The following is a 27,028-nucleotide window of genomic DNA, read 5'->3' on the forward strand; positions in this document are numbered from 1 at the left end:
TCCCAGTTTAATGTTTGGACTTGAATGGCATATCCCACTAGGTTGCATGTTATAGAAAAGGAATTTTTGAGAGCACGGAATATTAGAGGGCTGATAATTCAATGGAGAAAGTCAACATAACAAACTTGAAAACAGGGCTTTGCTTGGATCAACTACGTGGAGTTAAACACACACACACACACACACACGCGCGCGCGCACACACACACACGTATGTACATGTACACACAGGTTGATTGCTGTTCCAAGGCCATCAAAGCTTCAGGTTTGAGAGGAACATTTTCATGGAGGGTATTTCAGAACAGGGCTTGGAGGAAGGATACATGATTTATCCTGAACTTGACAGGCCAAGGTACAATCGGAGGTTGGAGGCAAAAACTCCCAAAGGGAAACAGGGAATTTTAGAGAACAGTGTGGGCATTTGGACGTCTAAGAGTAATACTCAAACAGGAAACACTGATTAAAAGCAGTACTGGTAAGCTGGTAAACTACAAACTATTTATTCACCAGTAAGCATCCAAATACTTAGCAACCTTTCTAGTTTGGCCCCGGGAAGAAACAGCCAGGCTGGCTGTACCTGAGTTTGCTGGCACAAAGTGAAGTCTGCGTGTGTGGAAGAGAGAATTAAAAGGCGGGGTGGGAGTGGCAATGGCGAAATGAGAGCTATAAAAGCAAGCACGTTTTAGATCATCGGCTCCGTGTGACAGGATTACGTGAAAGTTTTCGGTGTGGAAAGCCTAGTTATGGTGCAGTTATATGAAGCCTGTGGCCTGATGCAACCGGGACACGGACGTTGACATTAGCTTCAGGTTTGAAGAGAGCATAGGCTGGGAGGTATGTAGCAAACGACTGCTGACAAAGGGCAGTAAAGCATTTGTCTTCACTCTACCCACTCCCACTCCTACCTAGAACTAGGTCTCAGTGCCGACCATTGGCTCATTCCTTCTTCCTCGAAGCTTCTTTTCCGGCAACCCGCAAGTTCACAATTGCTAACATTCCCTTGAGAATGGCTGAGAAAGGGAAAGAAGGAAGCTACACTTGGAAAGAAGATTGCTTGGTAGTTTATTTACAATAGAATGTAAGAAAAAGGAAGTTATTAACAATAATAAATAACTGGGGGAAAAAAACCAACAACACAAAACAGCCATAAAATGACACAGGAGGATGGCACATATGATGATCAAACCTTGCTTGCTCTGCTCGTAGTCTGTAACACTGTGCATTCCAAAACTTGGTCCTTCGGCAGTGGCAGTGGTATTTTGACTCAATATATGTAACTAATCCAGATCCCGGCTTGAAATGTAAACACTAAAAAATTACACTCGAAGCCACATGTAAGGGGCATAGAGATAACAACTCAAAGAACCTCTTCTTGGTGATGACACAGAAACTGAAGGGAAACTTGCAATTCGACAGACGTTTTCCATTTTAAGCAAAAACATCCAGAGGCTTATCCTAATGCACTTGTTAACAATGAAATTATAATAACGGCATCTGAAAAATTCTTAACATATTCACATTCTCTTATTGCACTAACTCCTAAAAAGCTTAAACACTTCTAGTTCAAATGCAAACAGATTGTTTTGAAGGTAGAACACAGAAGAACCCAGTAGGTGTTGTCTCTGCATGCCAACACTGTGCTCTCGAGTAACACTTCAGTTTCAGCAAGAATGGAGAGTTTAAATGGTCTATTTATGATCAATTGCAGTTATTAAACAGACCTTTTTTTTTTCTTTTTAATTTCAAGAATTATGGCTCAGATGGCAGGTTGTCACCTAGCCTACTGAGTCAGATGATCAGAAAGGGACTAAAGCTATTTAGGCAATTCTTCTCTATTGGATTATCTGAATACACATTCTATGTGACTAAATTATACTCTGGCCCTTGTAACAAGTAAAATTCCTATTGACGTAAGCCAGCCAGTGACCTTGTTTCTGAGGCCACGCAGAGATGCTAAGGTAAGTAAAACTGGAAAACACACATAAACACAGTCTTGAAATTTTCACGGAAAAATGACTTCCTGAGAAGTGTCAGAATCTTTTCTCTTAGGTCACTGTTGATGACAGTGTCATTTGCTTTTGGAGGTCTCGTGTTTTTTTAAGTGTCTGCGTTCATTCGACACCCACAACTGCACCCCTTAGAGATTTATTTTCACAATCCAAAACATGGGTATTAAATCCTCCCAAATTAAAACCATGTCCCCCCACACACAGATGCAAACCCAAAGCAGAAGGTTTATAACTTAGTTCACCAGCAAACTCTTTCTGTTATTTCTGTTGGTAACTGAAAGACGTCACAGACTCCTTTGTTATGCTTTTCCTTTGCTTTGCTTTATTTCAGCCCAACTGTAGGAAAATGCGATGATCTTCAGAGCTCATCTCAGAGAAAGTCTGTGCAGTAAAAACACGGAGACCTTCTTATCCTGGGACAGCACAGCCAAAGCGACAATGCTGTATTATAGCCAATGAGAAGCACAGGGGTATTTCACCATTTGAAATCCATCCAAAGCAACGATATTTATGGCCATTTTGATGGTCTCCACTAACGACAGAGATAAAGATGGGGTGAACATATGTGTTCTTCTATGGATTATTTATTTTAATTTGGCTACCAGAGACTTAAAACTGGTGGTGTCTGATTCACTATACTATATTTATATATATACAGGTATAATACAATTTCGGTGAACAAAGTTGAAGGTTTCCACATTGCAGACAGAGGCACTGAGTTAAGATTCTATGTTTCCCCAAACATGCTTAATAAATTCAAGTTTCGGCTTTGTTTTCTTCTAAGTTTCCATCATGCAAGCATTTAATTTCCATCCTTACAGGAATTATTAATGGTGTATATATACACGTTCATCGCAGGCTTGTATCGCACAAGAAACAGACTCGTGTATGGAGAATGTGAAAGGACAGGTGAAAAATCAAGATAGACAAAATACTGAAGTCATTTATGCCTTGTGATGACCGGATTAAATATTCAAAGCAGCTCAGGGAATATTTGCACCCCCCACCCCCTTGTTTAAATGCACACAAACCACATGTAGACAGGAAAAACTGAACATACTTGGAGTGCACACACATTTGTTGGCTAAAAACCACACGATCATTGGCAGCTTTGAAACTGATGTCTGTGTTACTGAACTGGCTACAGGAGAAAGAAAACTCACAGAAAGAAATCAGAAATCAGCTTTCTGAAGCACATAGCATTGTTGACCTTGATAGCAGAAGCTGCTTCACAAAGAAAGAAAAATGGCAAAGGTATTAATGGAAAAACTGGGTGCCAGATGTGTTAACAACCTGCACAAGAGAAATCTGTTCTGTGCAAAAATAACGATCCCGCCCCATCCTGGCAAATTTCAGCTGGCAAACAGTAAGCAAATACGTATACTATGTCAGTGTCTTCTGAGAGTAGAAGTTTGCACTCGAAAGCCACACATTCTCATTAAGTACTACTGTGTGGAGAGGGGACCACTGAGCAAGTCCAAGAGGTTTGAGAAGATTAAGTTTTCCCACAGGCAAAAATCATGCTACTATCATGCAGAGAGGTCTTACTACATGTAGTGCCGTCATTCTCAGGGAAGAGACGCACTGTGGATCTAAGCTATTTGCAACTGGTTTCCTTTGAGTTCTGGGTTTATTTATTTACTAAGCTCAATGTCAACCTGTAGATAAAGAAATGATCTTGACAGTCTGACGTAGGACTTAGAATACTCGGTGCTGGGTTCGTGGGGCCAGCGCCTGCACCTTGGGAGAGTTGATCAATTGGAAAGACACTAGGCAGCGTGCTGAGCGCTGAGAGAGAGAAGCAGGCAGGGTCCACTGGCTGAGAGGCTGTGTGGGAAGGAGAACACGCTCCTTGGTTTCTGTTGTTTCCTTTGGAATCTGTGTTTTGGGAAGGTCCCTTTCCTGAGGTTGGAGGTTATGGTCAGGAAGGCTAGCTGGGGCCTCGGAGTTGCCCAACTACCTTGTCGTCTTCCTCTCTTGGAGGACAAAAATAAATTCTAGGTTCTGCTTGCCCTTCCTTCTGCGTTTAAAGGCAGTGAGGCGCGACGATGGCAGAGTTTTCTCTTTAGAGCAAAGGAGAGTTCGCTTTCTGCCACTTGGGTTGAATGGTCTTGCTTCCTGTCAGCCTGGGTTCTGATCCTGCATTACGGCTACTTGCAGAAACGAAAGCTAGCCAGGGGGGCACCTTTTCTCATGCTTCCTGTATACTCTACAAACAGGAGTCATCAATTCTGCGCATTCACTCCGCCCCCCACCACCGACAGCATTTACTCCACTTATGCAGCATTCCCAGTATTTGGATTTCAAGTAAGAGCAAGAGAAGGACAGTCTTTTTTAAGGTCCGGTGATGGGCAATCTGTTCCAGGGAAATCTGGATGCTATGAAAAGTAAAACCTGGAGAGGGATGGGAGACAGTTCTCTTTTTCAGGGTTCCCAAACCAGACATCGTGACAGTGCTAAAGTCCAGTCAGCTTAGACTACCCCTGCGCTTTTTAGAATGGACAAAGAGCCAACGAATTCTACTCAATTAATTGCAAATACTGTGAATCTTAATGGATGACGGAAGGTGACAATTCAGGGTTTGTTGGTACCTGTAGAGAAAAAGGACGTTTGCCTCACCTGGGCCTCTTGGTTCCTAAACCAAGCCATCCCCAAATCAGTCAGTTATGGCCACACTCATCCATGCAATTCTGAAAGGTTTGTGAGGCCACAAGGGCACAAAGGGGGAAGTTATTAAAAGACAGAAACAAGTGGAATCTTTATTAAATTCTGCGAAAGGTATAAATAAGTTCTCATTAATTGCACTTGGAGCCTCTATAGGTTGATAATTAAAATTTTCAAAAAATTTAAAGAGTTAATTAGGCCCCAAATCCTGAGTCAGATTAATCAAAATAGGAATCTCAGTTAAATACTAGTATTCAAGTCTTGGCGATAAACAGTTTGAAATCGAACAGTTAGGTATGTTATGCCTGAGAGTATTTTTGAGAATTCAGGTTTGATGAGAGGAGACTGACTTCACTATTTTACCACCCCTGTTAACAGTGGCATAAGGTTTTCATTCATTTACTCTTTAAGTCCACACCTACCTCATCAAATGCTCAATAACAAGGCTTCCTGCCTTCCTCCCGGCTTCCAGCTGTGGTTACAGAAGATTCCTTCTGTCCTTTGCAAGCCTTACTTTTTACATCTAGTATGATGCTGTGTGGCATACTCAGGGAATCGTATTATATGGGAAATTACTTAACCACATGCATACTCAGAGATCGAAAGAACATGGTTGAGTGACAAAGCAGTCTTTTTCTCTATCAGAAGATTCTTAAAAACAAACAAACAAACAAACAAACAACCCAACAACCCAAATGAAAATATAAAAACCCCTTGAAAGATTCATAGGAAGTTACTCTAATTTGGGCCGACATGGCTTATCTGAAAAGTGTATGCCAGGTAAATTCAGGGTGGCTTTTTTCTCAGGGTCTGGAAGCGTGAGAGTTTCTGGGGCTGACTTTTTCCGGGGTCGATCTTTGGGAACGGACAGAAATTCTGGTGCGTCTGTGGAGAGAGGTGTGGACGGAGCACTGGAAGGGGCACTGTGGACTGAGGAAGGCAGCAGGGGGATGCTCGAGATAGAAATCGCAGGAGGGAAAACGCCAATTTTCCTGTTGGTGGCTTCCTGAGTGGCTCGTTCAAATTCTCGGACTTCATCCATGGTCATGTCTTCAAAGAAAAAAAAAAATAGAAAAATGACCAGTCATTTAGAAGAGATGCAAATGGCTTTATCTCTACACCTGATTTTAAGGGAACTACGGGAACTGTACCATAAAGAGGTCTGTCCAGATTATAAACCAAAAGTAACACTGAAATGCTAAACCCTAAAAAAAATTTTGTTTTTTTTTTACTAAGGCAAACCTCTGGGGAAAAAAAAAATTCCTTTATGAATATCCATCCAAGATTTTCCAAAGCATTCTTCAGTGAGTAGTTTAAATGTTCTGAATGAGAACTGATCAGCAGAGTACAGAACCAGACTGTGTGTGTGTGTGTGTGTGTGTGTGTGTGTGTGTGTGCATGCGTGGTGGGTATGGTATGATATATGGAGCTATTATTAGACCTATCTTTTCTATAAAGGGAAGGCAGTTAAAGCCATCAATGGCCCAGGAATGACACATATTATTACCTACTTTAGGTCATGCAAGTATACCTTTATAGGGTAAAACAGGCAAATCATCAGATTTTCTTCTTATTCAATAAATGTATTTTTTTGTATTCTGGGGGTTACTGGTTTCCTGACTGTGAACCCATCCTGACTATGTATCCATCCTGTATTTTAATTAATTCAGCTTAAAAAAACAGGTAAGATAATGACAACAACAAACCCTGCTAATTATCCCAAAGCCAAGAAAAATAAAGCCATTTTTCAAGGAAACATAAAAGAAAAAAAGCATTCAAGAAATAAACTCAGTGATGCCCCATGTAAGAGGAATTGCCAGATGATGGGAGATTTTCTAAACACCTGAGATGTTTTTATTTAAGTGAGAAAGTAAAAAAAAATATCTATTTTAAATGTAAATCTTTCCCTAATCTATTTATTTCTTAAGCAGATTTTATTTTTAAGTAATGTCTATGCCCAACGTGGGGCTTGAACTCACAACCCTGAGATCAAGACTTGCTCGCTCTACCAGCTGAGCCAGCCAGGACCCCACCCCGCCCTGCCGCTCCGGCCATATATTTAATGTATTACATACACTTGCTACCATTTAGACCTAATATGAAAATCATTGTGCTACAACACAGTGATGACTCCTCTATTACGGCCCTTTTTTTTTTTTTTTTTTAATAGTTTGAGATCTCTAGTTTTCAAAACTCTACGACTATTACCATCATCACTATTGTTACGGTTCTTATTAATCACTCTCTGGCTATCCCTGGTCCCCTTTGCCATTTTTCCTTACTGGGAACAGAGAAAATAGGTAACTGGGCTTATTAGAAAAAGCACTGAGTGGAAGTCTAAGGGCTTGTCCTTGAATAAAAGGTGAAAGCTATTGCCCATGGATTTTCTACATGTATTTTAACTTCCCACAGACCCATTTTTCATTCTTGTCCTCTCCCATGCACCGAGTGGTAGAACCATGAGATGACAGTGCATCAGCTAGCAAGGCGCAATACATCCACTTTGGAAATATTAATTATGGGATGAATATTCATAACATGGTATTACTCATTAGGAGATATATATATGCATATATGAGGTCATATCGTAACATGAGCAGACCAGAAATGTTTCTTTGGGTGTTGAGTTTGATAAGTTCCTTTTAGATTTTGGATTACTAACCCTTTATCTGATATGTCATTTGCAAATATGTTCTCCCATTCTGTCGGTTGCCTTTTAGTTTTGCTGATTGTTTCCTTCGCTGTGCAGAAGCTTTTTATTTTGAAACCAGAAATATTTCTTAAAAAACTAAACCCTTAAGAGGATTTCTTGGGAGCAATTGTTAAAAGATTCTGAAAGGGGAAATTTATAAAGTAAACACAAAATTACGATCGTATCGATATCGTAGAAAATTTAGACTATAACAAGAAAAATTGTACCTATAAATTTACCACTTAAAAAATACTAAGACTATTAAACAAGCTAAGAAATGAGATTAAGTTTTTAAAAAAGAAGGGTTTACTCCAAAATATAATTGAGACTCCCAGAAAGATTTTAGTCAATGGAGTATGTTTCTGCTATCATAAATAAATGTCATCTTGGAATATTAGACTTTCTAGTGGCTAGTATAATGCTCTACGCCACACATCCAGCAGGGGGCAGAGAGCATCCAAAATACAGAATTGGGTTTTTACATTCCCAGAGTCTCTTAGAAGTTCCCTTCCTTGAAGGCACTGAAACTGCTCAGTGGAAAAGAAGCCTGTTATTTTCTTATTGCCGTGTTCATGGCTGCTAATTTTGCATAATTTCAACCTACCACGTCCTGTCTGAGGTTGAGGATTCAAACTTTACTGAGCACGCATGCAGTTTTTATTTGTGACGGACAGCGGCCTCTTGATGTCAACTGCTTTTCATTATGATAGAGAAGAAAGACAATGGAAAAATAAATGGTCCCCAATTTGATGGAATTCCAAAGCATAAGGGAAATGTCGTCAGCACTCAAAATAACCGCTTTGTATAACTTCTGAGGAGATAGGCATCTCTTATGCTGAAGTCATGGGAACCACAGTGAATCTCAGCCAGAGAACACATGGGGCTTCCCCATGGGAGAACCATCTAGGTACCACTGTCTACATACATAGTAAACGGACTTTCTAATGGTAATCATCACAGCAAAACAGAAAGAAAACCAAACAGCCGTAAGCTATAAACCATAAGAGCCTGGAATGAGAAAAGCACTTCGCTTAGTATCCCTGGGAATGTGGCATTTCTCCCCCTTTCCCCTGGCTTCCTTTGTCTGGTCACACTTCCAGCAAAGCAGCTTTCAGAGTGCGGCTGAGCGAGCGCTAGCATCTAAGATTCCAAAAGGAAAGGAATAGAAAATGATGCATATTCAAGGACAGTGTCTTTAATGAGCATTTCCAACGTGGGCACAGGGACAGAGGAAAGGGGGAGGTCCTGCTGGGACTGGCCTGTGCATAGAGAGGAACACCCCAGTTAAGTCTACCCAACAGCGTTCCGCAAATCCAATCACTGCGTGCAACATGGGGAGGAAAGGTCAGGGCCATTTCGGCCTCAAGGACAGCCACACACACCCAACAGGAACAAACGAGCCTTGCGGGGCACACACCAAACACATGCTCTAAAAACTGAACTAAGAATTTCCAAAGTGCAACCAAAAGATCTTCACAATTCCGAAGCGCCCATTTACGACAATGGCTGTTGCTCAACTTTCCACAACTAGGTTACCAGTTTCTTAAAAATCTAGTATGTTCTGTCCTGGGGCATGGGCCAGCTGACAGGCAGGCTCAAGCTGATACCCAGAGAGATCACGGCTCTGGCCAAAAACACATACAAACAACTTGATGATTACATTTTCTTCATTATCTGTATCTCCCCTTCATTCGCACCAAATGATTGGGAGGGAACAATACTCAAAACGCTGACATACACCATGCAGTCAGCTCTCAATGTCCAATGTGCCACTAAATAACCTGTGGCTCTCGGAGTCTCATTTTAAGTCCCAGGCTGGACGTGCTACATGGCCCAGCACGTTCCCAGCTCACCACACCTTCACCGCTCAGCCAGCGTGTGCACAGATTGCACCCCATCTTGAGATGAACCCAAGTAAAAAGGAACTGATTGGCTAGAATAGAACAGCGATAAAGAGCCATAGAAAGCATTTCAAAGGAAATGCAAAGAAATCTCAAATACCAGATGAGTCACAAGCTGTCCCTTGAATGAATAACTTGAATGCTAACTACGTTCTTAAAAGTTACGGTCACGATGTTCTAGTTTTCCTAGGACTTCTGTTTTCACCCCTGTCTTCCTTCGTGGTGCAGGCCATTCACCAGCCACAAATGTTTCCACTCTCCACGTTCTTGGGTTGTAGGAGTGGAACAACCCCCAAATCAAGCGGCTTTTTGAAGGAACGAAAAGTCGAGAGGGGGGGGACACTGTCCAGTTTAGACCCAGCTCAGGTTCCTCACCAACAGCCTCTGGGCGACGACGACATGTTTTTGTGGCAGGCTGAGAACTGAACGTTTGCAGTATTTCATATATCAGTTTATGTGTACGTTTGGTAAAGGGTGGGCAACATGTTTTAAAAATTCTACATACACTTGTTTGGGCATGGCTCTCTATGTCATCCACAGTGGAGGAATGCTGATTGCAAACTTTTATGTTGGTTTGTTCATGCATGTTTTTCTCGTATTCCCGAACATCATCCATTGTCATATCTGAAAAAAGGTCAAGACGTTGGCAACTACTGTTATTAAACGCAGACTTTCAAGGGGGAGACTTTAGGGAAAGAGGATAGCGGAAGCCAAAGAGAGGTTTAAAAAGCAGGGGATTCGCTAACTTTATGAAGAGGATGTCATAAAGTTAGCTACACCAGCCAAACGGGGAGTGAGTGCAAGGAAGTGAAGTTGAAATAGTCTTAGAACAGAGAAGAGTGGAAATTATTTAGGGGTGAATCTTGTAACGTGAGCTAGATGGGTAGAAAGTATTAGCACGTGGGCAGAGCCATAGCCTGAGATCTCCTAAAGCGATCGTTAGAAGATCCCTTCGGGAACGGGGTCAGGTTTGTTTGGTTTAATACTTACCTTTCATACACCCTTCAAAACAGATTTGGAGATTTTTTTTAAGTCAACGCATTCGACCATAGAAAGGACACTTTCATTGCTAGTGCAGGAGACACGACATAGAAGGCAGACAAACGATGTTTACCGGTACAAGGGATATTGGGCGCAGTGCTCACACATGGATGTATTTCTGCACAGAATTCATAGTGTTGGAGAGTGCGGGTCTACATCGAACTTCAAGTCTAGTCTAACAGCTTGGAGATGGCTGGCATTACTTCCACCTACACTGATCTATAAATAAAATGGCACATGACATTATGCTTTTGGGTCTGAGTCTGTAGTTTTTCAGCATTTCAGGATAACGATCTCCTACTAATCTAGTGGTTCCCAGCAGGGGACAACTTTGTGACAGTTTCGGTTGTCACACCTGGGGTGGTGGTGCTACTGGCATCTAGGGGGTGGAGGCCAGTGACGCCACGGAATATCCTACCAATGCACAGCACTCTCCCCTTCTCAACAGGGAAGTGTCTGGGCCAAAATGTCAATGGTGGTAAAGGCTGAGGAACCCCCGTCTAAATCCAACTGACAAAAAGCTGAAACAAAGAACCCATTCAACTTCAGTATGTGAAATGCGTAAACATATCATTCTCACTTTCAAGATGGCTGCTGTTTTACCCTCAACTCCCCACCCTGCTCTTTGGTTATTTTACACCACGCCACCAGCAATCTTCCCAGACACAGGCATTCCTCTGTTGCTCTCATGGCAGAACTTAACTTCATGCCCCTCTACAATGAAGGTATGCTGAATAATTGGTTATGCGACCACCCCGATCACGAATTAGCTTGGTGGGGATTCAGAGAGGGTATTCACAGCTGGAATTTTTCCCTAAGTATTTGCTGCATCATGTGGTTTGCTGTCTTTTTATATCAATCCATGTATGTCATGTGAGCTTCTCTTCATCTCCACAGGGTACACTTGCCAGAGCCCTGTGATTCAATTCAGTGTGGTCTGGGGCCAAGATGGAGGGCGGCTCTAAATCCGAACCTGGGCTATTTTATTTAGCCGATGACCCCCCTCCCGCCCACCCTGAAACCATCAATCAAAAATACTGTCCATAAGCAATGTAAGTATCGAGGATGCTAAGCAGCAGTCTGGCCAGGCAAAGAGCATGCTTTTCTTTTAGAAAATCGAGGTAACAGGAAAGCAACAAAGAGACGCTGCTTTGTAATCAGAACAAACGTTATCTTAATTAACAATATTCTTTCAATACAATCAACTTTAACCTCAAAGGCTAGTTATCAACATTTCTTAAACACAAATACACCTGGAATGAATACTGAGGTCATTTTTAAGCTAAAACTTTGGGGACGTTTCTCTATATGTGTGTTCATTAGACATTTCCCTCCCTCCCCTCCCTTCCCAGCCACTGGCATGACAGTATTTTGGCAAACGAAAACAAAGGCATTGTAGTTTTTTTGTTCTAGTGAATCCCAACAGAAATCGTTCTTTATCTTTAATTAGCTCAACGTGAGGAGAAGGGTTTAACTGTGCAACCGTGTGCTTTCAGAGATATTTCAATTTTGTAGATGTGAAGAAGGATTTAACAACAAAGGTATTCATTACTGCCTTGTTCGTAATAGTGAGAAATGGAAAACAACCCAGGGGACTGATAGTAATATACAACCATTCAAAAGCGATGTAGAAGAAAATTAACACTATAGGGAAATGTTCTCGGTATATTGTCAAAAATTGGAGGTGAAAACACTGTATGTATTATATGAAATCATTTTTGTCAGAAAAGCATTACATACATTTTAAAAAGACTAAAAGGATACATTTCAAAATATTAACAGTGATTGTTTTGAGGAGTTGGAATTATAGGTAATTTTCATTTTCTTCCTTTTGTTTATTATTTCCTACATCAAATCTGCTGTACTTGTGTAAGAACAAAAACGAAGAACATTATTTAAAATCTATTGTTTGGGGTCAAATACCATCAGTTTGGGATTGGTAAGGAGAAAATACAGTTTTCTAGGGGCACCTGGGTAGCTCAGTAGCTTGAGTCTGACTTTGGCTCAGGTCATGATGTTGGGGTTCATGGGTTCAAGCCCCGCTTCGGGCTCTGTGCTGACAGCTCAGAGCCTGGAGCCTGCTTCAGATTCTGTGTCTCCCTCTCTCCCTGCCCCTCCTTTGCTCCTGCTCTGTCTCTCTCTCTCTCTCTCTCTCTCCCAAAAATAAATAATAAATATTTAAAAATAAAAAAGAAAATATAGTTTTCTGAAATTTCTGCTCATTCTAGAATTATGGTGCCTTTTAAACAAATTTTTTTTAAAGTTTACCTATTTATTTATTTTGAGAGACAGCACAAGCAGGGTAGGGCAGAGAGATGGGGAACAGAAAGAATCCCAAGGAGGCTCCACGCTGTCAGCATAGAGCCCGATGTGGGCCTCGAACTCAACAACCGTGAGATTGTGACCTGAGCCGAAATCAAGAGTCAGATGCTCAACCGCTGAACCGACTGAGCCATCCAGGCGCCCCACCTTTTTTGTTTTGTTTTGTTTTAAACGAAGAGTTACAAAACAAAGTTCCAGGAAATTTCACCTAGAAGAAGAAAATCTCCCAATTAGACCGCATAAGACTCCTGAGTTCTCCCCATGTACCATACATGCTTATGGATATGATGTAAATATTTTCAATATTCCTTAGTAATTTATGGAGAGCCTAATCAAGTGAAAATATTCCTGTTTAGTTTATCTGGTGAAATGCATTATGTCTTGCTTCTGCAAAGTATATTCCCTCAAAATCTATATATGAATCAATTTTTTAGTGAATTTGATTGCACTGCCCAACGACAGATTATACTTTCAGAGATGATTCATCTTCATTACGGATTGATTTTCAATGATCAGAGAATGACTTCTAACAGTTTAGGTTCAAACCTTTTTATTTCCAGTTCATGTGTACTAAGACACTCTAAAAAGAAACTTATGTTAATTGTTTTGTAAATAGACCGATAAGTAATCACCCCTCAATATACGGATTTGGAAGGTCATAAGTTACTTTTCATAAATAACGTTTCTTAGATAAAAGGTTTTTAAATAAGTAACCCTGGGCTAGTTCCTTGATTTAAGAGTATGTTGTAACTAGTATGATGTTTCTGTTGGTAAGAAAGGTACATCATAGTATCTTTGACATTAGGCTGTTGGAAGTTTTATGTGTGTGTGTGTGTGTGTGTGTGTATAACACTGATATGATCTGCTCTGGGAAGTATGCTGGGGGTATAAATGCCCTCATTACACTTCAGTGGCACAAGACTTCCTCTCTTTGCCCTCTTGCGAGGCCGTTTCTTTCCTTCTCTTTCTTACCCTCCTTCGGATGAGGGGAGAGCTGATCCTGTCTCCTACTCCAGCCACGTGGAGGTCACACTGAATGTGGCCCAAATAGAACCTTCCCCCCTGCCAGATGACTGGGCTGAGATGGGAACCTTCTGCTTTTATTACCAGTCCGCTTTGTCCAAGAGGCTCTGGATCCAGGGAATTTGTTAATTGAGGAATCTGCTTTGATTTCTTCAGCTGTGAACTAAAGGCTTTCATTTAAAAACAAAATATAGGGGGTGTCTGGGTGGCTCAGTTGGTTGAGTGTCCAACTTTGGCTCAGGTCATCATCTCATGGTTTGTGGGTTTGTGGGTTCGAGACCCTCTTTGGGCTCTCTGTTGTCCGCACAGAGAGCCTGCTTTGGATCCCGTGCTCCCCTCTTTCACCCCTCCCCTGCAGCATGCACATGTGTTCTCTCTCTCTCTCAAAAAAAAAAAAAAAAAAAAAAAAATATATATATATATATATATATATATATATATATATATATATATATATATATATATAGTATTGGGGTGCCTGGATGGCTCAGTCAGTTAAATGTCAGATTCTTGACTTCGGCTCAGGTCATGATCCCATAGTTTGGGAGACTGAGTCTCGCTTTGGGCTCCTTGCTGACCTCAAGGAGCCTGCTTGGGATTCTGCGCCCCCCCCCCCCGCCCCTCCCTCACTCGCATATGCACTCTCCCTCTCAAAATAAACATTAAAAAAAAAATACTAAGAAGTGACATTAAAAAAAATATATAATATATATACACCTCCACTCTATGAATGTTGGTCTGCTTCAACCATTTTCTGCTTTTTAATAAAATATGGATTTCAGTGACTGTTTATGAAGTCACTCAATACATGAATTGTGTTCCATAGAAATAATTCAAATAGTACTGATTTATATTGAGAAAAGAATTTAATTCCTTGTAACCTCTCCCAGTAATCCTATTTTTTCTGAATATCACTACTGTTAAGAGTTTGAGGTACTGGCTTTTCTTTTCTATGAATTCACATGTATATTACTACACATACATAGTCTCACTTATTTCTACATTTATGGAATCATACTATATAGTACCCTATGCCATACATCCTACACATCCTACACATACTGTTCTTTTTCTTTTTAAATGTTTATTTATTCATTCATTCATTCATTCATTCATTCATTTATTCATTTATTTAGAGGGAGAGGGTACAAATGAGCGAGGGGCAGAGGGGGAGAGAGAGAGAGAGAGAGAGAGAGAGAGAGAGAGATTGAGAGAGAGAAAGCTCACCCAAAGTGGGGCTCAGGTCATGATCTCACAGTTCGTGAGTTCCAGCTGCAAGTTGGGCTCTGTGCTGACAGCTCAGAGCCTGGAGCCTGCTTCGGATTCTGTGTCTCCCTTGCTCTCTGCCCCTCCCCTGCTCACGCTCTATGTCTCAAAAATGAATAAATGTAAAAAAAAAAAAATTAAACAAAATAAAGTTTTATTTATTTAAGTAATCTCTACATTCAACATGGGGCTTGAACTCATGACCCGGAGATCGAGAGTCACATACTTTACCAATGGAGCCAGCCAGGCATCCCCATACATATTGATCTGATTTGCTTTTTCCACTAATGGAAAATATACATATTTCCATAGTGGTATATATAGAACTAGCTTATTCTTTTTAACTGTCACAAATAATATTCACAGTATGGGTGTATCCTAATTTATTTGCTCATATTCCTATTAATAAAATAAACACTTAAACTGAGACTAATTTCTAGCTTTTATAAACAACACTATCATGAATAGCTTCTTTGTACCCATATTCAAGGGCACATGTATAAATAAACAAATTTCTATAATAAATTTCTAAAAGTGGAATTGCTGGGTCATGGGTTTTTGTACTTAATCATTTTTATAGAAACTGTTTATTTGTTCTCCCACTTTATCCAAAACAGAATATTTTCAAGATCTTAATTTTTTTGCTATCAGATGAACAAATGTCATATTTTATTTTCATTGTATTTCTTGTGATTAGTATCAAAGTTATTGGTCATTTGTGCTTTTTTCTATGGTGTACCTATTAATGTTCTTTACCTTTTTTTTTCTACTGAGTTGCTGGATTCGTTATTTACAGGACCTCTTTATACATTATAGATATTCTCTGTTGGCTACCCTATACTACAAATATCTTCCCCTCATCTTTCAACTTTGTTTATGGTGGCAATTTTTTTTCAATCGCTTTATTTTTTAAAGGAGGCAGGCTGACTTCACCGTTTGTGGAGGTAAGATCATATATTTGAAAGGACAGAAGTCAGTTGAACATACAGAGAAGTTACAAATGCCATGGGACAAAATGTCTGCAATCAAAAATTTTCCTTCATTGTATTGCATACCTACAGCAGCTAAAATTTTAATGGAGTTATATACTTTATTTTATTTTATTTTTTTAATTTTTTTTTAACGTTTATTTATTTTTGAGACAGAGAGAGACAGCATGAATGGGGGAGGGTCAGAGAGAGGGAGACAAAGAATCCGAAACAGGCTCCAGGCTCTGAGCTGTCAGCACAGAGCCCGACGCGGGGCTCGAACTCACGGACCGCGAGATCATGACCTGAGCCAAAGTCGGCTGCTTAACCGACCAAGCCACCCAGGCGCCCCTGGAGTTATATACTTTAATTCAATGACCTGTCTAGTAGTACATGTTTTATTTCCTTCTACAAACATTTTCTCTCTACTTCTAAGATCTTCAGCCTAAACAGAAGCAATTTTTTCTTAATACTAGGTCAAAATGGAAGTGTTAAACAAGTGGTTGGGTTAGGGGCGGAGGGAGGCTCCAGCAACCATGAATGAAATTTGATACTCCTCGGCTCTAGCAAAATGGCAATTATCCTTTGGCGTGTGTGTGTGTGTGGGGGGGGGGGTGCGCGGAAGGGAAAGAGAGAATGAGGTAGGGGCAGAGAAAGAAGAGAGAGAATCCCAAAGCATTCTCCGCACTTTCAGCACAGAGCCTGATGCGGGGCTTGAACTCACGAACCATGAGATCATGACCTGAGCTGAAATCAAGAGTAGGACGCTCAACCAACTGAGCCATCCAGGTGCCTCCTGCCTTTAAAACTCTTTACAATGAGGGGCACCTGGGTGGCTCAGTTGGTTGAATGTCCAACTTTGGCTTAGATCACGATCTTGTGGTCTGTGAGTTCAAGCCCTGTGTCGGGCTCTGTGCTGACAGCTCAGAACCTGGATCTTGCTTGGGATTCTGTGTCTCCCTCTCTTTCTGCCCCTCCCCCACTCACACTTTGTCTCTGAAAAATGAATAAACCTCAAAAAAAATTAAAAGAAAAATAAAGCTCTTTACGGTGATTATAAATTCAATACAAGCTTGTTATAAATAGCTTAGGGGTGGGCTCCACTTTTTTTGTAGTGAAAGTAGCCAATCCTCAAGTCTTGGTCAATTACCCTTTCCATGTAATTCAGACCCCTAAGATCTAGAACTGTAATACACGGTTATGATTTTTTTTTATAGTTCTTAATTTGGGGAGGTAGAAGAGAGTCGCAGATCCCTTTGAAAATCTGATGAGAAGCTAGGAGTTCTCTCCCCAGAAAAATGAACACAGGCACACACACATAAAACGTTGTGTAATAGCCACGGCACTGAAATTCATACTTCAGGAAACTGGAGGCCATGGGAAAATAACGGCTTGGTGAGTTCAACCAGCTAATGCTAGTCTAGTCCCTCAGTAGGCTTCCTTCTCTACCTTGGGCTAGCCCCATTCATTTTTAGGCCTGCTCTAGGGACTGGAGAATAATTTCTAAGTCACTTTCATGAGGGACTTTCATCTATACTAGCAAGACTATGCCACCCTCCCCCCCCCCACCCCCCACCCAGTCTCATAATTTTTTTGGAAGGGTGACGATTTCAAAGACGTTCATGAAGTTCCATTCAATCATAGCCTCTCTTTGGCAATCCTCTTTGTGCCTCTCTCAAAATACCGCCAGATTTGTGAACCTTTTGTGGACATGGTTACACTTCACAATGAACATGAGCAGAATAAAATTTGTTTGGGGAAATAGTTATGAGACAGCCACATGCTCAGACTCAGAAAAGATACAAAATTAATCCTTGGGTAAGAGAAGATCAACCACCATGTACAATGTCCTTCCCACTGACCCCCTCCCCGCTTCTTTCTTCTTAATTAAGCACTGGAGGTGGTTAGCTTAATTAGAGAGAAAGACATTCAGGGGTGCCACTGCCTATGGTGTAGATTTTGTGTTCGGTACAAACACATCGCCCGGGAGGCCAATGGGACTAAAATTCAGCCCTAAGCTGAGATCACCTGCTGAACCGGCCCAGAAGGATGTCTTTTTCCAATTCTCACAAGGCACCGAAGCCTACCAGTTGGCCCGGAAGACATCCACCATTCTCTAATCTGTTTGGACTGAATTAATTAAGCTGTCCTTGCAATCTAATCTGATTTAAAGTTGTTCTTAAACTTTAGCAAGTATCTGAATCATCTGGAGGGCTTGTTAAACCACGGATTGCTGGGCTATTCCCCCAGAGTATTTTATTCCGTAGGAGCCCAGAATTTGAATTTCTAACAAGTACCTGAGGTGGGGGCTGATGTTGGCCTGGGGACCTCACTTTGCACCAATGCTACAAACCATAGGCAAGGGTTTTTTTAATTGTAACTTTATTATTATTTATTATTATTTTTTTTTACTTTGGACCTTTTCTGTGTCTACTAATGAGAGCCTCACTGAGCCTACTGGGACCAAAGAAAAATAAGTAACTTCAGGTAGCCCAAACTGAAGGGCCATCCTCATGGACAGTGACACACCCATTTCCCCCGAAAGGCCCACAGTCCCTGGGATCACCTTGAATAAGGGACTGAGAAGGCACTCTGTGGGCAAGGCTATTATGACTGAGCCGTCTGTAGCTGTGTAAGGAAGGAGCCACAGTTTTCCTGGCAAGCAGTTGGGGGGCAGGGGGGCAAGAATGCCAGTAATTTACATGAAATTGATGGGGTGGTTCCTAGACCCCTTGCCTAGTGAAAAGGCTGCCTGTTTTGGTTGGAGCTAAGACTGTGTATACAGGGGGTGGAGACCTTCTCTGCAGAGTACCTGGCTTCCCCATGGTCTACATCCACTAAACCACACACTGCTTTTCTGCACTCAGATACAGAAAGGCTTTTTGTCAATAGACTCCTTGAGTTGTTAATAGGTCCACCTAACCCATCCTGAGTAAATAGGTAGGCATTCTCCCTCTGAAAGCTCTCCAGGACTGGAGGCCTCTATTTTCCTGTGATGCATTAGTCTAGCTTTGGCCCCCTGGAATGGTCTGAGATTTTTTTTTTTTTTTTTTTTTGGACTAAAAGACTTTAAGTCTCTTCCTTGCTCTGGCATGCCTGAGACAGAAAAGAATCAGCCCCCATTTTTTTGTACCCCAGCCGTTCCGTATTGGATGCCCACCCACATTTTTTTTTTCCCTATATCCTGCCTCTACTCAAACCCTCTTTTCTGATCAACAGCCTTGAAGTGTTTTGTCCTCTTAATCAGGAACCAGCTACCCTTTTTGATGTTGCCTTTTCTGAAAAGACCTCTATGGCATTCTGGTACTGGAAGGAAATCTATCAAAGTGCCCTCCCTGTCTCTTGGTCTTCAAAGTGTCAGATTCTTGGCCCTTCAGGTCCCCATTCACTTGCCAATTATTCTTTGAATAGCCTTTTGATATTCTCTTAGTGTTGGTGGCAAGGACACCACGAGCTTAGAGAAGTCCAAGTTCAGAGAGAGCAGCAAATCTTCAGGATTTTTTGCGTCTACGCGCCCTCTCTAAGAAGCTGAGAAAAGCTCCGGGTGTGTGTGTATGGGGGGTGGAAGCAGAAAGATTTGTTTCATGATCAGGGTAAGTAATCACAGGAGGCTCTCCCCCTACCTGCCTTGGGGAGACATCATGAAAATCATGACAATGTGACAAGCCAACATCTGCTACATGTAAGCAGGGTCCTGGGGGTGTGCGGTAAGAACGAACAAATGATGATCTTTCAAAAGAATCTCTTCCAGAGGTCTGCCTTTGGACAAACCCAGGAAGATGCACTTGGCTCTCCAGAAGATGCAGATCTGGGAAAAAGGCACACACACACGCGCACATACACACACAGACCAAGCCCTCCAGAACAAGGTCTTTTGAAATGTGGCTCGAGGCAGCTAATGACATTAATGACAATCATTTTCTTTGCCTGTTTAGTCCAATGTATCTTTTCATTGTGGATTTGATATCTTCTGCTAAGAAGAGGGAGGGATTGGTGGAACAATGACAGACAAGCACTAAAATGCAATGTAGGTTACACTGAGGACAAATTCAATTGACTTAGGAAGAGGCCAAGGAGGACAGCATTTCATTGGCTAATCAGATCTAACCCAAGTCACCAATTGGGTGTGTTCATTTCTATTTATAGTCAAGGACAAGAGCCTCTGATGACTGATTCTGGGAATGTAGAAGATTCATGTGGATGAAATGATAGTGCTGCGAATCTGGAAAGGGTGGTCCATCCATCACAGGATGAAGCAAACCTTATTTTCTTTTAGTGGAAATCATGAAAAAAAAAATGAAAGAAAGAAAGAAAGAAAGAAAGAAAGAAAGAAAAAGAAAAAAGCCACAACAGTCTTAGTTAGGATGAAGGGGCACCTATGGATCCTTGCAGAATCCTTAGGTTTTTAGTGAGAGAGTATTGCAAAGTGTCCTGTGAATCCAAGGATTCACTTTCACTTGTTATGATGCTTCAGACAGTTTTGATCTTGAATCGAAGTCTGGGATAAATCAGGATGGGTTTAAAACCCATCCAACAGAAGTACAGAGCCCTTGTGTTCTCAAGTATGCCAGCAGCAAAGGTACGGAGGTCCTACTTATTAGTCAATAACTAAGTACAGTTGACCCTTGAACAATTAGGGCGTTAGGGGCGCCAACACACACATTCTCTCCTGTGGAATCGAAAATCCATGTGTAACTTTTGACTCCCTCCAATAGCCTACGACTGACTGGAAGCCTTACTGATAACATAAACAGCTGACGAACACATATTTGTATGTTCCGTGTAATCAATTCTGTATTCTTACCATCAAGTAAGCTAGAGAAAAGAAGATGTTAAGAAAATCATAAGGAAGAGGAAACACATTTACAGCAGCGTACTGTGTTTAGTGAAAAAGAAAATCTGCCTAAGTGGATCCACACAGTTCAAACCCGTGTTGTTCAAGGGCCAGCTGTACCGTGGTTATTTGAGACAAAGCTTCTATCGTTATATTCTTCTTTGTTATGTTCCCACAGACAGTGCTGCTTGCGATTCAGGGCGGAATAGTCCTGCCTTTGTTGTGTCTTTCTAGGTAGCATCTGAAGCCAGGTGGGATGAAGGTGGGGAAGGTGACTTACCATACCACTCATCAACCCATGCAAAAGCCTGTCTATGTCCAATCAGCAGAATATCCCGGACCACCTAAAAAAGCAGAAGAAGGAAGGTGAAGTAATAACCACATCTGACGAAAACGATCCGGAAAATAGGTTGTTTCCAATTCTAGGAATCCTGGCAATTACAAATTTCTCAATCACTCTGTCCGTGGGACGGCAATTATAGTCTCATGGACACAGATACGGGCTCGTTCGCCCCGAGTCCTTCCATGGCGTGCTCTACTCGCTGTAAGTTAATCTCTTCATCTTGTTTGAAATGTGGACTGGGAGTGTATACACTGTGGACAACCTTACTTGGCAGTCGTACAGCAGGGGCTGGGATGGATCTCTAGGCTCATCACCCTGAGACTTTTCATTTATCTTTACCTAAAACAGGTTCAACTTTTCGCTTGTGGCACGGTGCGTGTCTCGCTGGTGCAAGGAGGTCCTAGGTGTTGGGAATCAAGAATGCTTTTCTGGATAGCAAGTGACTTCTAAGCAAAGAGCACTTAACTCTTCCCTGAGGAAATAACCTAAATATTTATAAAAAAAATTTTTTTTTAATGTAATTGAAGGTGTGGGATACGAGATAAAGAAATATCATTTGGGGAGTGACTTTCACATAACAGAAGGGGAAAAAAGCAGTTTACACAAGTTATTATTGAAAGAGACAAAATAAAGAGACCTCAGCAGGTATAGAACAGATGGGGATGCTAAGCTTGGCTAGGAGACAAAAGGAAAGAAATTGTTTCTTGTAGTGACACGCAATGGCAATAGAAGACTAAGAAAGATAATATATATAGCTTGTGTGTATATGTGTGCCTGTGTGTAACCCTGTTCATGAGTTTTAATTTTATTTATTTATTTATTTATTTATTTATTTATTTATGAATCTTCTGGTGCTCTTTTTGTCCTCTATAAATATGCTGCTTTACGTTTCTTGGATACTCACACGCTCCCTTCAACATTCCTTTCTTCCTGCCAAACAAAACCCAGCAATTGTCAAAAACCCCTCGCGAAAGGTTCAAGCACGTTTCAATAAATGAAGGAGTTTAATCTGGCGAATTTGCAGAAACAAGGGAAGCGTTTATAATGAAGTGTTTATTTCTCCATGCTTCTGGATAGCTGGTGAGGCTTTTATGATTTGGAAGGAGGAAATATGTCAAGAAAATAAGAAACAACATGAAACCATACACACTCAAGTGCTGACTGTCAAATTCATGGAAATGAAAAGAACGGCATTGAGCCATCAGTAAAATATACCCTATTACATTAAGCACAACACAGCTGTCTGCTGGAACCAAGAATTCAATAATGTGCTAATGGCTCGCTTTCGAACATTTTTTTCCCCCTTAACTGTGAATAGATTCTTAAAAAACAAAAGTATTCAGAGAAAGGCATCCCTGGTACTTTAAACGCATGCAAATACTAGCCTCCTATACTCATTAGCAGCTCATGGGCCAGAGCAGGTGTGGTTAGGGGGTGTAGATAACACTTCCTTATATTTGGAAACGGGCATGCCTTTTACTAGAGCATAATTGCTACAGGTATTTTAAAGAAACAGAAGTCAAAACTAGCCAAAGTCATCGGGTGAGAAAAGAAACACAATAAGCCCTACAGCAATCTAAATAGGCTTTGAGAAGAGAAAGGAGGATATGACAAGTGCTCTGTGTAGTGGCCCCGAGAAGAGGAGATCCTTTTGGGCTAAAAAATAAGGGGGTAGAGATAGTGCAGAAAGTCAAAGAAGATATAGCCCAAGTTAGACACAGAGCCGGGAGCGTCTTCCCGCTTAATCACTTGGGACACGGCTGGGAAACAGGTGGTCCCCAAAACTTGATTTCTATGTGTCTCTCACGTGGGTCCCACCTCTGGCTGGGCCGACAGGGCTCTAGAGCGCAGAAGAACGAAACACCTCTCCGTTAAAAAAAACACCAAAGCTCTCAGATCTGTTCTAGAGTCTCATGAGCCCAGGTTCAATCTGTTCCTTTGTACTCAAATTCAAAACGTATACGTGTTACTGCCAATCGGCCTTCAATCTCAGTAGACCAATCTGTCTAAGTAAGTAACACAAAGCTCAGTGCATTAACGTTAAATTCCAGCGGCCCCAAAAGAATTTCAGAAAGCTATTCTTTATCAGTTTTTAAGTGGAAAAATAAACAGATATCCAGCCTATCTGGAATGTAGAGACAATGTGGGTAGTATTTATTTTTATGAAAATGGGAGGCATTACAAAGGGTAATGCAAAACTCTACATTTTCCATTTGTTTCCATGAGGGTAACAGTCATGCTAGAAGCCCCTAACAAACTTAAGTCATCACCAGGTGATGATTTCCTGCTACACAATTAACATGTTTAGCTAAAGTGGGCATACAATTGAAATCTGTGTTTCGAGGCTATTAATAATTCTTTGGTAACAGAATTATTAAATGACCAGAAATACTGAGATGCACCATCTAGGGGACAATCGTGTTTTCTCTTGGGGGCGTCTTCTACCTTAAGTGTCTATATTTGCAGGGTCTTTTGAGTGAGAATGATCTTGGGGGCTGCACACACAGATAAGCCCTGTGCCTCTGCCTGGAATCCAAGTACCCAAGTACCAAGTACAAGTACTTCTGCCTGCAACGAGGTTAGCCTGATGCCAGAGGGAGAAGTATGTTTTGAAGTATGTTTTAAATTCAGTTAATTTCCTGAATATACTCATCCAACAGACATGGGGGTCACGGAATGAGAAATGAAGCGCAAAACATCAAATTAAGCCTGGATGTAAAATGCATTTTCACGAAAACAGGGTTTTCTGGATGCAGTTGGCTCGTGTTGGCTCAGCACTGTACAGGTGTTGTGCGTTGTGCACTCCAGCTGACAATAAAGACAGTCACGGAGAGCCTGGGTGCCTCACTCGGTTAAGCATCCGACTTCGGCTCAGGTCACGATCTCACGGTTCGTGAGTTCAAGCCCCACATCAGGCTCTCTGCTGTCAGCACAGAGCCTGCTTCGGATCTTCTGTCCCCCTCTCTTTTTGCCCTCCCCTCTCTCAAAAATAAATAAACATTAAAAAAACAAAAACAAAAACAAAAACAAAACAAGTCACTGTGTCCACAGTCCGGGAACTGCTGTTTATTCACTTACCTTGTGTACAAATTGTTCCACTCTGGTCTGAAGTCCCCAGACCTCAAACTTCACGGTCACCAGCTTGTAGGAACACATGATGGGTTGATGACTATCTCTCCAGCCTTCCCTTAATTGGCCGCGTCCTGTCTTCTCAGACTTGAAGTGTTTAGGATCCTGAAAAAGATACATCAAAGAAATGATAACTTTAAAGCTTAATTATCATTTATATAGGAAATTTCCAGAATAGGTAAGTCCATAGAGACCAGCAAGATGAGTGGTTGCCAGGTGTTAGAGTCACTACTAATGGATAAAACGGTTCCTGTTGGGGTGATGAAAATGTTCTGGAACCAGGTAATGGTGGAAGTTGCATAGCTTTTGTGAATACACTAAAACCCTCTGAATTGTACACTTAATTAAAAGGGGGAATTATATACATCTCAATCAAAAGAGGGGCTTACGGTGTAAGTAAATAGTAAAATGATAGCTCACCTATTCACATGCAAAAACGGGATTTATTTACTTATTCACATTTAAAAGATTTTATTTTTAAGTAATCTCTACACTCAAATTCACAAACCTGAGATCAAGAGTTGCACATTCCACCAACTTAGGTAGCCAGGTACCCCTCAAAAACGTGATTTTAAGCCAGATTTGTGCTGAGACGCCTGGGTGGTCCAGTCAGTTAAGCAACAGGCTTTAGCTCAGGTCATGATCTCACGATTTGTGGGTTTGAGCCCTGCGTCGGGCTCTGTGTTGACAGTTCAGAGCCTGGAGCCTGCTTCAGATTCTGTGTCTCCCTCTCTGCCCCTCCCCAGCTTGTGCTCTGTCTCCCTCTCTCAGAAATAAACATTAAAAAAAAAAAAAGCCAGATTTGTGCCACTGCATTGTATTTTCTCTGACCTTAGGTTCGATAAACTTTACAAAAAAAATTTTTTTTAGGTCCAACCCATTACTGGGTGTGTAAATTTGGACAATTGCTCAACAATGTGCATAAATATCTAAGAGCTAAGCATATGCGCCTACCTATGACCCGACAATTCAATTTCTAGGCGAAATGGGTGCATTTGGCCATCAAAAGACTGTACTTGAATATTCACAACAGCTTAAAAAATTTTTTTAAATGTTTATTTATCTGAGAGAGAGAGAGAGAGAGAGAGAGAGAGAGAGCGCGTGCAAACAGGGAAAGGCAGAGAGAGAGGGAGACACAGAATCTGAAGCAGGCTCCAGGCTCCGAGCTGTCAGCACAGAGCCCAACGTGGGGCTTGAACTCACAGACCGTGAGATCGTGACCTGAGCCAAAGTCGAACACTTAACCTAATGAGCCACCCAGGTGCCCCCAAAATATATAAAATATTTAAAAACAAAGAAACAAATAAATAAGAAAGATTACAAAACTTGTTTTAATGTTTAACCATTTAATATTTCCTCAATGATTGCCATGTGGAAATCAGCTTCTGATTTATCTCATCAGAGGGTTATTTTTCAGAGATAGCTCAGAAGAAATGTGTGAATTAATAAAGTAAGAGAAAATGCATATATACACCTAAAAATATTTTTATTTATTTTCCCAGCTTAGAGTTAGTAACAGATAACACTGTGTAGGCTTAAGGTGTACAACATGTATCATTAAAAAAATTGTTTAAAAATGTATGTAGGAGAGAATTTTCGTTAACTTACAGAAGACTTTGCTCTGGGGATTACTGTCCAGCTCTGTTCGGGGCTCCCCTCTACCACAATCCTGCTCCCGCTCAGGGGGAGGTAGGAATTTGGAGGAAATGAGCCCCCCAAACACAGCAGAGGCCACAAGATAAAGCAGAATGAGGCTCCCCCCACCCCCCTGTCCAAGAGAGACCTGGGGACCCTGTGCAGGAAGGGAGGTAGTCTGAGCCACGGAACTGGATTATCTCGGACTGCCCAGCCCTTTTAACTCAGCCCGGACTGTGCCTCAGGGGTAGGTCCAGCAGGTGCAAGCAGGATGCTTACAACTAAAGAGAGCGTTATCACTGGGGTCTGGCTGAGGCTCTGGCAGGGACGTCTGGCTTGGCTCTGAGGGGCTGGCAGGCTGCCCCTGCCTTTCTTTACTGGCGTGCCTCCTGCGGACACCACTTTGGCTGCGGTGGCCACTCCCAGAACTGTGGCTCCCCCAGAAAACACAGCACACCCCCGAGACCAACCCCCACACGAGGCTGATGCCAGGCCCTCAGCGACATCCAGGCAGAGCCCACAGCTTCCCTGCCCCTGTGGCCTCTGCCTCTAGCCGACATTCCCCATGCTGCTGCCAGAGTGACCTTCCAAATGAAGACTTAATCCCATTGCTGACTTCCTCAGAATCCATGACTTCAGGATATCATTAAAATGCCTGGCATGAAATACAAGGCCCTTTAGGATCTTGCCTACCTTTCTAGCAGCTCTTCTGGACCACTGTCCCAAAGCCACACCTTTCCCTTCAGCCTTACGAAGCTCCTGCATCCCCATGCTCCAGGGCTCCAGAACCTTCTAGGCAAGTGTCAGTTCTTCTTCCTGAAATTTTTTCTCCCCAGCCAACTCCTCCACTTTGCCTCACTCTTCTTTTTCTTCTTTAAGACTCAGCTTGAGGGTCCCCTCCTCCCAGAACACTGTCCTATGTGGTTCAGAACGAACACTCCTCCTTTATGCTTCCAAAGCCATGGTTCTCCCATGAACCTGGCAGGTGGGAAGGGCTCTCATCACTGGTGTGCTTGTCCATTTCCACAAGACCACAGTCATCTTGAACCCAGTGGATGCTGAATGCCCATGATGCTGGTACACAACACATGCTGAATAAATGTTTGTTGAATGAATGCCTGAGTTGTTTGGACCCACCACACACACATGGCTGGGCATCACCATCTCAGCTACATTTGGGTAAATCTTAAAGTGAAAGACAG

At 41.8% G+C, this 27,028-nt stretch overlaps 1 protein-coding gene across 8 annotated transcripts in view; it reads right to left on the reverse strand.

The window, feature by feature from the left end:
• Positions 1 to 1,044: 1,044 nt before the first annotated feature.
• PITPNC1 (phosphatidylinositol transfer protein cytoplasmic 1) overlaps positions 1,045 to 27,028 on the reverse strand; it is a 267,242-nt gene continuing 241,258 nt past the window's right edge. For 7 of the 8 annotated variants that reach the window (XM_053211780.1, XM_053211787.1, XM_053211785.1 and 4 more), the window contains 3 exons: positions 24,141 to 24,296; positions 21,000 to 21,063; positions 1,045 to 5,722 (listed from right to left, as the gene is read on the reverse strand). In XM_053211780.1, the coding sequence (XP_053067755.1) occupies positions 5,406 to 5,722; positions 21,000 to 21,063; positions 24,141 to 24,296 (537 nt within the window). In that variant the 3' untranslated portion in view covers positions 1,045 to 5,405. Of the gene's footprint in view, positions 5,723 to 9,770; positions 9,890 to 20,999; positions 21,064 to 24,140; positions 24,297 to 27,028 lie in introns of all 8 variants that reach the window. The other variant, XM_053211784.1, reaches the window with a different exon arrangement.

This window comes from Acinonyx jubatus, chromosome E1 (assembly GCF_027475565.1).
Source record: "Acinonyx jubatus isolate Ajub_Pintada_27869175 chromosome E1, VMU_Ajub_asm_v1.0, whole genome shotgun sequence".
Classification (NCBI taxonomy): Eukaryota; Metazoa; Chordata; class Mammalia; order Carnivora; family Felidae; genus Acinonyx; species Acinonyx jubatus.